Here is a 13112-nt window from a genome sequence, read left to right on the forward strand (position 1 = left end):
AAGACATCATTGCCTCATTAGAGCAGTAGGCTAGTATTAAGAATTTGTTTGCAACCTTATGCATGTTTTGTGCAGTATGTGGTTTGGAGTGTAGTTGAGTGAAAACATTTTATTGTACTCCCCTGGTTGGGCTAACATGCATCCAATGGCAAAGTTTGAGGCATCTAATGTGGACGTGGAATATTAGGTTCCAGTCCGACACCCGCAATACCGGTGCAGTGGCCAAAGCTAGCTTGAGGGAAGGATTTTTGACATTCCTGAGGTCCACTCAAAGACTAGTAATAGCTTGTACAATGGTCGGATTATGTCTGCATAGAATAGGATGAACCTTTGATAGCAACCCCTATGGCCTATAAACTACTGCACTCCCTTGGCATTCAGGGGGGGGGGGGGGGGGGGGGGGGGCAACTCTAGAATGATCTTGATCTTGTTGTAATCCGTATTCTTGGACACACTGACATGGAAAATGGAAATGAAAATGGGAGGGGGGAAAGGAAAGAAAGATAGGGGCACCGGTGAGCCCCCCCATTCCTTCCTTCCCATTACTTGCCATACCTCTACCGACACACACAACCACATCCCCCATACCCGTATTCATATATAACACCCACATTAGAAATGGAAATTAAAAGGGAAGGTGGGGAAAGAAAAGAGAAGATGGGGGCTTGTTGGAGCCCCCATATTCCATTTCCTTCACCTACCAACCTCTACCAACATACACCCTCAAAGAACCCCCCCACACCCACCATATTGCTACCCATGTATACCCACAAAAATGAAATGGGTAAGTGTAGTGGAGGGGAATGCAAAATTGGGGCTCATTTTCATCTACACCGATGCAAGTGAAATTGGGGGCTCTCGTGAGTTCCAATTTTCCTTTTCCTTCCCCCCCCAACTACCCACTATAACTCTACCAACATACACTCATACACACCAACCATATCCCTACCCACATGAAAAATGTTAATGAAAATGTGTGAGTGGGAGCGAATGAAAAGGACTACCACAAATAAAATTGGGTCTTTCGAGAGCCGCCATTTTCATTTCTCTTCCCCTTCATCCTACCCCCATACCTCTACAACACACACCCATACCATAGCCCCACCCCCATATACCCACACGAAAATGGAATTGGAAATGGGTGGGTGGGAGGCAAGGGGATGGAAAATTGAGGCTCTGGAGAGCACCTAGTTTTTTCCCTTCCCCCTAGCCACCCACTAGACCTCTTCCAACACACACCACATGCCCATACACCCACCATACCCTACCGACATATACCCACATGAAAAATGGGAATGAAAGTCGATAGGGTGGGTGGGAAAGAAAAATAAAATTGCGGCTTTAGCGAACCCTCATTTTCTATTTCCTTCCCCCCAACCACCTACCATACCCCAACATACTCCCGCCATGCCCACATACATATACCCACGTGAAAAGTGGATATGAAAATGGGGGGGGGGGGGGGAAGGAAACAGGAAATGGGGGATCTAGAGAGCCATTTCATCCCCCACCCACCATGTTGCAGAAGGGAATGGAAACTTGGGGCTTGCACAACTTCCCCCCCAACCCACCCACCATACGTCTGCTAGCAAACCCCCACACCCCATCACACATCCCACTATACCCCTACCCAATCTACAGACTCAAAATGGTTTTCTTTTTTTTTAGAGAGAGGGGGGGGGGGGGGGCAAAATGGGGAAAGAGTAGCCCCCCCCCCTCCCCAAATTTTCCATTACCTTCCCCCTTGCATGGAATGGGAGCTACAAAGAGCCCCCATTTTCCATTCCCTTCCCCCATTTACCCACCATATGTGGATTTGTTGGTTTATCCTTGTGTTCTGTAAAATGGGGTACTCGTTAAATCACTGAATTTTCTGTCGCGTAGACATGTCCCCTGTTTATAATTTTGACATGTGGCATTAAGGTTTAGCTGCATGCTTAGGGGCCCCAAACTCTCCTCTCTCGACTCGAACCCTCCCCCTCCCCCTTTCCCTCTCCCCACTCCCTTCTCCCCCCTCTTCCCTCCTTCCCCAGGCCAAACCCGTCCCCCCAACCAAGCCCTCCCCCCCTAGTCAAACCCTCTCCCTCCCTCCCCCCTGCTCACACTGTTCCCCCTCTCCACCACCCCTTCTCCCTCTAGTTGGTTTCCCAAGAGACCTGCTGTCCCAAAGAGGTGGGGGGAGAAGGAAAAGTTAAAGGAGGCAAAGGTGGAAGGAGAAGGCAAAGAAAGAAAAGACAAGGCAGAGCTAAGATTCTAGAGCCCTTTGCTGAAATTTTTATGAGATCTTATCTTGTGGGCCTTCTTTTTTTGTGAGGTTCTTATCTTACTCGTTGAAGGAAAACAACGGTTCTTTCTTATTTATTTTATTTTTGCATTGCAAGCATTATTCATGGTCTCCACAAAGGCCCTCAGCATCTTGCATAAACATAGTGATCCATGGGGCGTGGGTATTGGTAAAAGTAGAAAGTCTTCACAAGAATCACCTTACATTTTCAATCTGACTATTTTATTAACAAACACAATTTCACAGCAATGAGAAGGGCACATAGCCACTTTTCATCAGGTCATCAATACAGAGCCAGGTTCCTGGAATTTCAGTAGTTTTCTGTCAACAAAACGGCTTGTGCACAGACGCAGAGCCTTGCCAAATCCTGTTGGTCGAATGAAGGAAATATGGGTTAGCCTTCACAAATGCCATTCAAATTTTCCAGGCTGCTTTTGCAGACTCGGGTCAGAGCTGCACACAATACTTAATCTTGCTTAAAGAGAGATTTACATAACTTATTTCCAATGTGCATAGTAAATCCAGTGACGTGATGGTGATACAAGTTGTAAATTGCAAGATGATAAAATCTTGCAACATTCTGCAAGCCAAAATACAGGGGGAATCCTTGAGTATACCAGGTGTAGCAGAAAATGAGAGTCTACTAGCCCATAGCACCTGTATGCATGCAAAGAAAGTATCAATCTATGCAAAAATTCTACTGGCCAGGCAAAGCTATAATCCAAAAACTTTATTCTTACCAGATTGAAGTGATGAAAACTGTCCATCTAGAAATGAGCCATTTGTTTTTGAAGTAGCTGGTCTAAACTCATATGGCCCCTGCTGTACACCCCAAACCTATTTTTTGGGCATATTTTAAAGAGCCACACACTGAGATGAGTATGAACATACGTGATCTACAAGTTTCCAGCAAGCTATCTTACCCCTGGAATATTAAAGTTGACATGGCACATTCTTCCTACCTGCCCTTTAGTAAAATTTATCTAGGATTACCTGGGTTCCCTCATCATTGTAAGCCCGGTCCCAGCAATGGACATCTCCATTCTTAAAAGTTGTGAGCTCTGATGTGCAATATGTAGCTCCATTCTGCCATTATATTCACTAAAACTTAACACCAAAGATGAAAAAGGTGAAATTCAAATAGATACATCTTCCATTCTCTAGCCAGCAGATAGATCCACTGGACATCCATCTGAACACCAGTTTCTGCACGAACTATGGAACACAGTCTCTTCCATACAAATTGAAAAAATAGGCAAATGTTACAGATATCACGAATCCTACCCAAGAATTTGGAAAACCCCCAGGAGGAGTGGAACCCTCATAAAGGCATCGACGCCCTTGTTCACATTTGGAGAGATAAACTGTGGTCAGGTGCTCAGCAATGTCCTGAACAGAGAACAAAATGAAGTGTAATAAACGGATGTCATAGAATCTACAAGATCACAATTAAACAAAAGAAGAAACTATAATTATAAATGTATTTCCTTGAACTGAAGGGCTGCCACTGCCAGTTGAAAGCAGAATAGAACAGCCAGCAGAAAAGCAGTTTTTGCAGCCTGCACGACAGACTTTGGATGCTCCAGACAACAGCTTATGCAAAATTTGGGAGATAGTAATATGTCATCTCCTCTACCTAGTATGATAAAAGCTGGTTCAAGAGGTTCAAAAGGAGCACACTGTGCTGATTCAGCTTAGATGAGCACATTTTGTGATGCAGACGGACCTGATGGCTTTCTCATTGACAAAAAGTATATTGGGACTAGGTGGGTGTACAAATTTAATGAGGAAATCTGATAGTACCATTGGCAGGAACAAGGTTAGGTTGGTTGCCAAAGGCTATTCTGAGCAGAAGGGATAAATTATGATGAAACATTTGCCCCCACTTCCAAGATGACCACCATCAGGTGTGTTGTTTCATTGGCTGCTCATCATGGCTGAAAAGTGCATCAGTTGAACACTAGAACAGCCTTTCTGAATAGGGATTTGCAAGAGGAATTCTATGTGAGTCAACCTACCTATTTCATGCATGGTCAGGAAAATAAAGTATGCAAGCTGCATAATGCAATTCATGGGCTCAAACAAGCTCCACATAGGCTTAGTATAAGAAGATTCATACTTATTTGACCAGCTAGGCTCTAAACAACAATCCACTGAACGTACCCTACATGTCAAGGACAGAGGGATATGTTGATAATCATCCTTTATGTGGATGTATGCCCCTCACAGGCACCAATGAAGAGAAAATTGCAAAATTCAAGAAAGATCTTGAAGCTTCTTTGTATGTTGGATTTGGAACTATTTCACTATTGTTTGGAAATTGAATTTATGTAGTCATAAGAGGGCATTGTCATGAAACTGACCGAGTTCAACATGCAGAATTGTAGACCTATTTTGATTCCTATTGAACCAGGGCATAAACTTTCTAAGAAAGATTATGCTGTCACTCTATAAAGTCCACCTGTTGGCCGCCTGATTTACCTATGCAACGCATCTTGATATTCAGTTTGGGATGTCACAGGTGAGCAGATATATGCACAGCCTGAAGGCGAAGGCCACTCACTAGTATGCAGTAAAATGCATTTTTAGATATTTGCAGGGGTACCCAACATCTACGATTGTTTATGCCAGGGGGGTGCTTCTCAGTTCCATGCATTCCGTATCCAGACTAGGCTGATGACAATGATGGTAGATAGTCCACTAGTGGAAATTGTTTCTTTCTTCGGAGCTTATGCATATCTTGGTTGATCAAAAAACAACCCACTATGGCCAACATAATAGGCTTCATAACTACAATCGAGTGTGTATAGCTTGGAAAATTGATGGAGATCTTTATGGGGATTTGCAACCACCCACTCCTATGCCCTTGACAGTCAAAAGTGCCAGCAATAGCACAAAATCTTGCGTTTCATGCTCACACAAAACAAATTGGATACATTATCATTATGTCATAGAGCGATTGCATGCAAGAAAGATCAACTTGATCTATTGTCCTACACAATAGATCTTTGTGAGAAAGGGAGAGAGCTGAAGGTCCGTTGAGAAAAGAGAGAGAGAGAGTGCAGGTACAAGACGAGTCGATAGAGAAGTCACGTCAATCTTAGATTATTTGAAAACACACAAGTACTAAGTACTTGTACCTAGACCTAGGACTAAGTGTCCTAGGTGTCACATAGGACTAAGTGTCCTATGTGGCCTAGAAGGCACTAACACTATAAGTGCCTACACTTATGCCTACAAGGCACATACCATGGCCTATAGGGCATCACTAGAACCATCAGAAGATGGCCTATAAACCCCCCTCCATGGGATGGGCTGAAGTACTCTGGAAACGTCTCAGAATACCTGGTAGTTTCTGGTCATGGTGGCACATGTTCATCCAAAAGGATATAGCCACCTATGAATGTACAAGGAATGTCAAATCATGTGACAAAGGGAACCAAGTGTAAAGCCTGTCGGAAGACTTCGAACTTGGGACGAGGAAGTGCCTTTGTAAACATATATGTGATGTCCTCCTCTGTGGAAAGATAGGACAACTCTATGTCTCCTGCTGACAACCGCTCCGGAACATAATGATAGTGAACTTCAATACGCTTGGTACGCACATGAAACATTGGGTTACGCGCAATGGCCAAAGCACTCTGGCTGTCAGTGTAGACAATAGTGGAGGATGTCTGGCAAATACCAAGATCTGTAAGTAACTGTCGAAGCCAAACACACTCTACTGTAGCGGTGAAAGCTGCCCTGTACTCAGCCTCACAGCTAAACGTGGCAACTATCGGTTGCTTCTTGCTGAGCCAAGAAATACATGAATTGCCAAGCAAAAAACAATTGCCAGTATGTGACACTCTGGTGTCGGAACATCCTGCCCAATCACTATCCGTGTAAGCATGCATGGTAAGTGAACCCTGATCACCGTAGAAGAGGGCTAAATCCCGAGTGCCTCTGAGATATCTGAAGACTCTCTTCACTGCCTGCCAATGATGTGAACTGGGCATGTGCATGAATCTGTTGAGCTGAGATACTGCATACTGCAAGTCAGGTCTGGTGTGACATAAATAAATAAGGCATCCAACAGCCTGCTGATAAAGAGTGATATCACATGGTGGGCTCCCATCATGAGCTGAGAATTTGAAGCCAGGGTCCACTGGAGTAGAGATTGGCTTGCAATCCTCAAACTGAAAACGATCAAGGAGCTGTCCAATATACTTGGATTGAGACATCATGAAACCCCCCTCAACATGAGCAAACTGAATGCCCAAATAATAATGGAGCCGTCCCATGTCTGACATGTCAAAAATCTGCTGCAAATCAGCCTTGAAAGCTGCAATTTTCTGAGTTGATAAGCATATCATCCACATATAAAATCAGCACTAAAAAATCAGATCCACTCCCACGGAAATAAAGAGTGGGTTCTGTGGGACTATTCTGAAAACCAAGGGATAGTAAGTGTGCATGAATTTTGGCATACCATGCCCTGGGTGCCTATTTCAAACCATAAAGGGCTTTTCTAAACCGGCATACCTTGTTTTCAGAATTAACAACCTCAAAGCCAGGAGGTTGTGTGACATAGACTTCTTCCTGCAGATCCCCATGAAGAAAAGCGGTCTTGATGTCAAGTTGGTGCACTTCCCAATGATGATGGGCTGCAATGGCAATGACACATCGAATGGTAGTAATCCTGGATGTGGGAGCAAATGTCTCCTCAAAGTCAATGCCTTGTTGTTGGGCATACCCTTTTGCAACAAGATGGGCTTTGTATCGATCTATGTTGCCATCAGATTTCCTTTTTAATTTGTAGACCCATCGCGTTCCAATGGCATGCTTGCCAGGTGGGAGATCTACTAATTCCCATGTGTCATTTTTGGCAATAGATTGTAACTCAGTTTTCATTGCATCCATCCACTCTTTGCTGTCAAAAGCATCTTTATGGCACAAAGGCTCTTCATTGCAAGCTGTAGCAAGGAGTGCAAACTCAAGAAAGTGACCATGCTATCTATTCCCTGATCTTGCAACGGATGTACAGCACAGACGGTGTAGAGTACAACGCCGATGGATGCACGGCGACCTTCGATGCAGATGTATGGCGACAACGCAGAGTACGGTGCAGAGTACGGCGCCGATGGGTGTACGGCAACCTTCAATGCAGATGTATGGCGACGATGCAAATCTACTCATGTACGAACTGTACGACGCAGATACTGTACGGAAGGTGCAAACTGTACGACGCCTAAATATTGGACAGCAGCTTAAGAGCCTCGAACAGGCTGGGAATTTGTCGACCAGCAGGGTAGAAAAATCTCCAATGAGCAATGGAGGACTCGAGGCTGAGGAGAGCTGGAAGGCTAGAGCAAAACCTGCTCTGATACCACTAAATGTCCGTTGAGAAAAGAGAGAGAGAAAGTGCAGGTACAAGACGAGTCGATAGAGAAGTCACGTCAATCTTAGATTATTTGAAAACACACAAGTACTAAGTACTTGTACCTAGACCTAGGACTAAGTGTCCTAGGTGTCACATAGGACTAAGTGTCCTATGTGGCCTAGAAGGCACTAACACTATAAGTGCCTACACTTATGCCTACAAGGCACATACCATGGCCTATAGGGCATCACTAGAACCATCAGAAGATGACCTACAAGAGCAACAGTGAGAGCAAGAAACGGGAGAGAGAGAGAGATGAAAGCTTAGTTGCAAATAGATGAGTGTGAGAGTGATACAACTGAAGGAGTGAGAGAAGGTTTTGTCCTAGTGACAAAACCTTAGTAGTCACTAACCTAGTTAGTGGACTAACTGCGGTTAGGGGAAAAAACCTCTTAAAGAGGAAAAAGTGCCCCTTACTAGCTTATTAAATTACATTGGTCACTGCTGAATTATATCTATAATTCTAACACCCCCCTGCAATGCCAATGTCATGTACAAGGATGATTAATCACCAAACGGATATAAGTTCACGGCACTGTAAAATGCCTCAAACTTTTCACGTGGAAGTGCTTTGGTGAAAATATCTGCAACATTGTCATGTGTGGACACAAAGATCATACTGATCTCTCCTGCATGCAACTTCTCTCTCACGTAGTGATAGTGAACCTCAACGTGCTTCGTGCGAGCATGAAACACTGGATTCTTTGCCACTGCAATGGCACTCTGACTATCAGTGAGAATTGAGAAGGACCCTCCAATGACAGATGAAGATCAGCAAATAGACGACGCAGCCAAACACATTCAACTGTTGCTGTGAAAGCTGCCCAGCTTCACATGATGAGGTAGCCACTGTAGATTGTTTCTTACTCAGCCAAGAAATGCAAGCTTTAACCAAAAAGAAACAATTGCCACTAGTGGACTGCCTAGTGTCATAATCACCAGCCCAATCTGAATCACTGTAGGCATGCATCTGCAAGTCACCCCCCCTGGGAAATAACAAGCCAAAAGACTTCGTGCCCTGCAAATAATCGAAGATGCGCTTAACTGCCTGCCAATGCATAGTTTTTGGGCTGTGCATATACCTGCTCACCTGAGATACTGCAACTGAATATCAGGTCTAGTGTTGCAGAGATAAATGAGGCATCCAATAGCCTAACTGTAAAATGTGGCATCAACTGATTCTCCTGCATCATGCATTGTGAGTTTCAGCCCCAGCTCCATGGGAGTGGCTATGGGCTTACAATCATGCATGTTAAATCTGTCCAAGAGTTTCTGCACATACTTGGACTGAGACATAACAGTGCCAGGTCTCTCTTGAGAGAACTGGATCCCCAAATAAAAGTGAAGCAGCCCCAAATCTGACATGTCAAAGTTGGTCTGCAAATCAGCTTTGAAATCTGCAATATTATCTTCATTAGACCCTGTGAGCAGTAAGTCATCGACATAAAGAATGATGACTAAAATTTCCCCCCATCCTTCTTGATGTAGAGGGTGCTCTCAGTAGGACTATTGTGCAGTCCCTTGCTGGTCAAAAAGGCATGAATCTTGGCATACCATGCACGAGGGGCCTGTTTCAGCCCATACAAAGCTTTATTCAACTTGCATACCTGAAGTGCATTTCTTGAAATTTCAAAGCCTGGAGGTTGTTTGACATAAACCTCTTCCAACAAGTCTTCATTTAGGAAGGCTGTTTTAATGTCCAACTGATGAACATTCCACTTAAAATGTGCAGCCATTGCAATAACAGATCGGATGGTGGTCATCCGGGATGTAGGAGCAAAAGTCTCCTCATAGTCTATGCCCTTTTTCTGAGCATAGCCTTTGGCAACCAGCCTTGCCTTGTATCTGTCAATGGAGCCATCTGGCTTTCACCTTGAAAACCCATCGTGTACCAATGGCATGTTTACCTGGTGACAAGTCTACGACATCCCAAGTCTGATTTTTCTTAATGGACTGCAATTCATCGTGTATGGCATTCATCCAATGCACATTGTCCTTTGCTTCTTCGAATGTTGCAAGCTCCTCCTCATCGAGAAGAGTACCTGCATATGCTTATTCCACTGAATTAGCACCTTCCATGTGCCTTACTGCACTGCGAGTCCTGCCAGGTAATGGAGCATCGATCTTACTCTCCCTGTGAGTCTGTAACACCCAGTTTGGGACTATTTTTGCTACATGTATGTCTGCAATTTCTTGTTGAACCACCTGTTCCACTGCCTGTGGAGGTGGCAAGACATCCTGTGGCTGAATTGGAGCATTGGGAGGTGGCTGTAAATTCTTATTTGCATCAGAAATATCAGCAGGGGAACCCAAGGCAATGGGTAGCAACCGCTCAAAAACGTCCTCTGAAGAAGAAGGATGAGTGTGAGCTGAATTTTCTGCTTGAGTGTGAGCTGAATTTTCTGCAAATATCACATCTCTACTGACAATGATCTTGCGTGTAGCAAGATTGTAGAGATAGTACCCCTTGCTTTCTGCATTGTACCCAACAAATATGCACTTAATTGCCTTATCTGACAACTTACGCCGAAATTCAACTGGCACGTGAGCATATGCAAGGCATCCAAAGACACGGAAATGATCCACTGAAGGCTTTCTCCCATTCCAGACTTCATAGGGAGTTTTTGTTTTCAAAGCCTTAGTGGGAGACCGATTTAAGATGTAGTTGGCACACATTAGACCTTCAAGCCAGAATTTGTGAGGCATGTGTTTGCTTTTCAGCATACATCTGTCCATCTCCATAAGAGTCTCTATGTTTCCTCTCAGCTTTGCCATTTTGCTGAGGGGTCAGCCTCACTTTGAGCTGATGCACAATACCCTTGCCTTTCAGAAAAGCATCAAAATCTACAGACAAGTATTCCCCACCTCTATCTGTGCGCAATGCCTGTATCTTGAGTCCAGATTCATTTTCAACCATGGCTGAAAAGTGTTTAAACACCATGAACACTTCTGATTTGCGCTTCAGCCCAAAGACCCCAGTGAAATTGGAGTAATCATCAATAAAAGTAACAAAGTAGAGATGACCACCCAATGATGGAGTCCTCATGGGACCACAGACATCACTGTGTATAAGCTGTAATTTTCGGACAGCTTTAACTGAACCATCCTTTTTGAAGGGGAATCTATGCATCTTGCCTAAAATGCACCCTTCACAGGCATGTGGAGGAGGTATCTCAAGAGGTGGCAATGCATCAACCATAGAGTGCTTCTGAAGTGTCATCCAGCTGTTGTAATGCATGTGGCCATATCTGGCATGCCATAACTTTGCATCATGCATGGCAGCAGTAGGAGTAGAAACTGCAAGAGCATGGGCTGCTCTTTTCTCAAAAAGATCAAGCTGAAAAAGCCCACGCAGCAGAGTACCAGATAATCTCAAGGCATAATCATTTTCTCTGTCTCGGACAGCACATTTGTCATCCTCAAAGATGACCTAAAATCCAACCTTGTTAAGAGTGGACACTGAAAGGAGATTCTTGGTGATACCAGGCACATACAAGACATCTGAAAGTCTGAAAACTGAGCCATCAATCGCTGTAAGCTCAACTTCTCCTGTACCACGTACTGAATATGACGAGTTGTTGGCACAAGTGACTTTCTTACCAACGGGAGGTGGATGCAAGGAAGTGAAGAGACACTTCCTAGAAGTGATATGCTTGGAGGCACCACTGTCAAAATACCAAGTATTCAGTGTTTCATTGACACTGAAAGCTGATGCATCCGTGGAAGGATCATAACTGCAAGTCAAAAAGGCATATGTATTATCATTACAAGTGGCTGTACTATCCCGAGCATCTGGAGCAGCCAGCCTAGAATCTGAAATGCAAGATAAAAAGGCATAATCCTGTCCAACAAAGTTGGCTGCAGCATCCCCACTGTCAGATGCATGAGGAGCTGAATCTGAAACAGCCATACCGGAGTTGTTTTTCCTCTCTTTTGCAAGCCTTTTCCTGCATTCTGCAATGTGATGACCTGGCTTTTTGCAGTAATGACAAAAATCCTTCTTCTTGGGCTTACTTGCATCATTCTTAGCCTTTGTGAAGGTTGTCCTGACCCACTGGAAGGCTGATTTACTGATGTCTTTGCCTGTCCCTTTCCTTTTGACTTGAACTTTGAGAGCATAGCTTGTTCACCTGCACGTGAAGCCAAGTTTTTCCCGGACTGCTCTTCCTGAAGCAGAAGTCCTATCAACTCATGAAAAGTGAGAGGATTTACACCCCCCCTTAATGATAAGTTCAGCGAGGTATGAAAGCTGAGATAAGTCTCAGGAAGAGAATTCAGAGTGGTGGTAATCATCTCTGAATCAGGAATAATGTTCAATAATTGCTCTCTGAGATCCTGTAGCTTTGTGAGGTGGACTGACATGGAGTCACCCTCTTCCATATGTGTATTACTTAACTCTCTTTTCAAGAAAGATACCATTGCATCATTCCGGGCTGCATACATGCTTTCTAAGATATCCCACGCTGCCTTCGAGGTCTTACACGACCGGATATGCGGAATGATAAATCTTTTCACTGAAAGAGAGATGCATGACAAAGCTAAGGCATCCCGTGAATCCCATCTCTTTTGTTCTAGAGTGGTGGCTACAACTGCACCAACAACCTGTCCTGCAACTGCACCCTGTGCACGACCTCTTTCACCTCCTTGCTGGGGAGGGGTATTAGGTGCCATACCTGCTGGTCGAATCTCATCCCCATTCATAATCCCACAAATTACGAGAAATCAAAATATTGCGTACCATAAAACTCCAGAGGGAGTAGTTGGCACCATCCAACTTGTCTTCCTGTGAAAGACCACCGAACTGGAAATCATTCTGATTTTGTTGAGCCATGTCTGAGAAAGAAAATACAGCAAATGCAAATCTGAATTCCCTTGCTGGGAATGGAGTGCACAAATCCCAAAAAACACAGCCAAACACTGGCTAAAAATGCAACTCAAATCTCTGTAATGTCTCTGTCAGAAATCTGCCAGAGCATCCAATCTCTCCCAAAACCTGCCAAAAGCGCTTCAAAGCACTCATAGAAAGGCAGTATGAACTGAAATCTCCAAAATTGCTCTCCCAACACAAAAGCCCCAATTTGTGGCTTGAAATTGCAACCAGAAAGGGGCAAATTTACTAAAAGCCCCAAATCTGCAATTTCTAAACAAAAGCCCCAAATTTCAGATTAGATCTGCAAAAGCTCCGAATTTCGAGTTGAAATTGAGTCAAATTTCACCCAAATAGCTATTCTCTTGCAAAATCCCCAATTTCTTGGCCAATCTTTGCAATTTTCTTGCAATATGTGCCAAAATTTTACAAAAGCCCCAAATTTTACTGCAAAATTACAGTTAAGCCCCAAATTTCTTCAACACTTGCAGATTTACTGCAATGTTTGCCCAAAAAACCCAACTATGCTCCCACAAAAC

The 13112-nt window shown here is 44.0% G+C and overlaps 1 protein-coding gene across 3 annotated transcripts in view; it reads right to left on the minus strand.

The window, feature by feature from the left end:
- Positions 1 to 2486: 2486 nt before the first annotated feature.
- LOC147901290 (chromophore lyase CRL, chloroplastic-like) overlaps positions 2487 to 13112 on the minus strand; it is a 43382-nt gene continuing 32756 nt past the window's right edge. For 2 of the 3 annotated variants that reach the window (XM_087375608.1, XM_087375610.1), the window contains exons 7-10: positions 3569 to 3673; positions 3278 to 3370; positions 3025 to 3121; positions 2487 to 2941 (exon numbers count right to left, since the gene is read on the minus strand). In XM_087375608.1, coding sequence (XP_087231734.1) covers positions 2928 to 2941; positions 3025 to 3121; positions 3278 to 3370; positions 3569 to 3673 — 309 coding nt within the window. In that variant the 3' untranslated portion in view covers positions 2487 to 2927. The remainder of the gene's footprint in view (positions 2942 to 3024; positions 3122 to 3277; positions 3371 to 3568; positions 3674 to 13112) is intronic. The other variant, XM_087375609.1, reaches the window with a different exon arrangement.

The sequence above is a fragment of the Dipteris shenzhenensis genome, chromosome 6, assembly GCF_047967505.1.
Source record: "Dipteris shenzhenensis isolate YYH24624 ecotype China chromosome 6, Dip_SZ_1.0, whole genome shotgun sequence".
NCBI classification, from domain to species: domain Eukaryota; kingdom Viridiplantae; phylum Streptophyta; class Polypodiopsida; order Gleicheniales; family Dipteridaceae; genus Dipteris; species Dipteris shenzhenensis.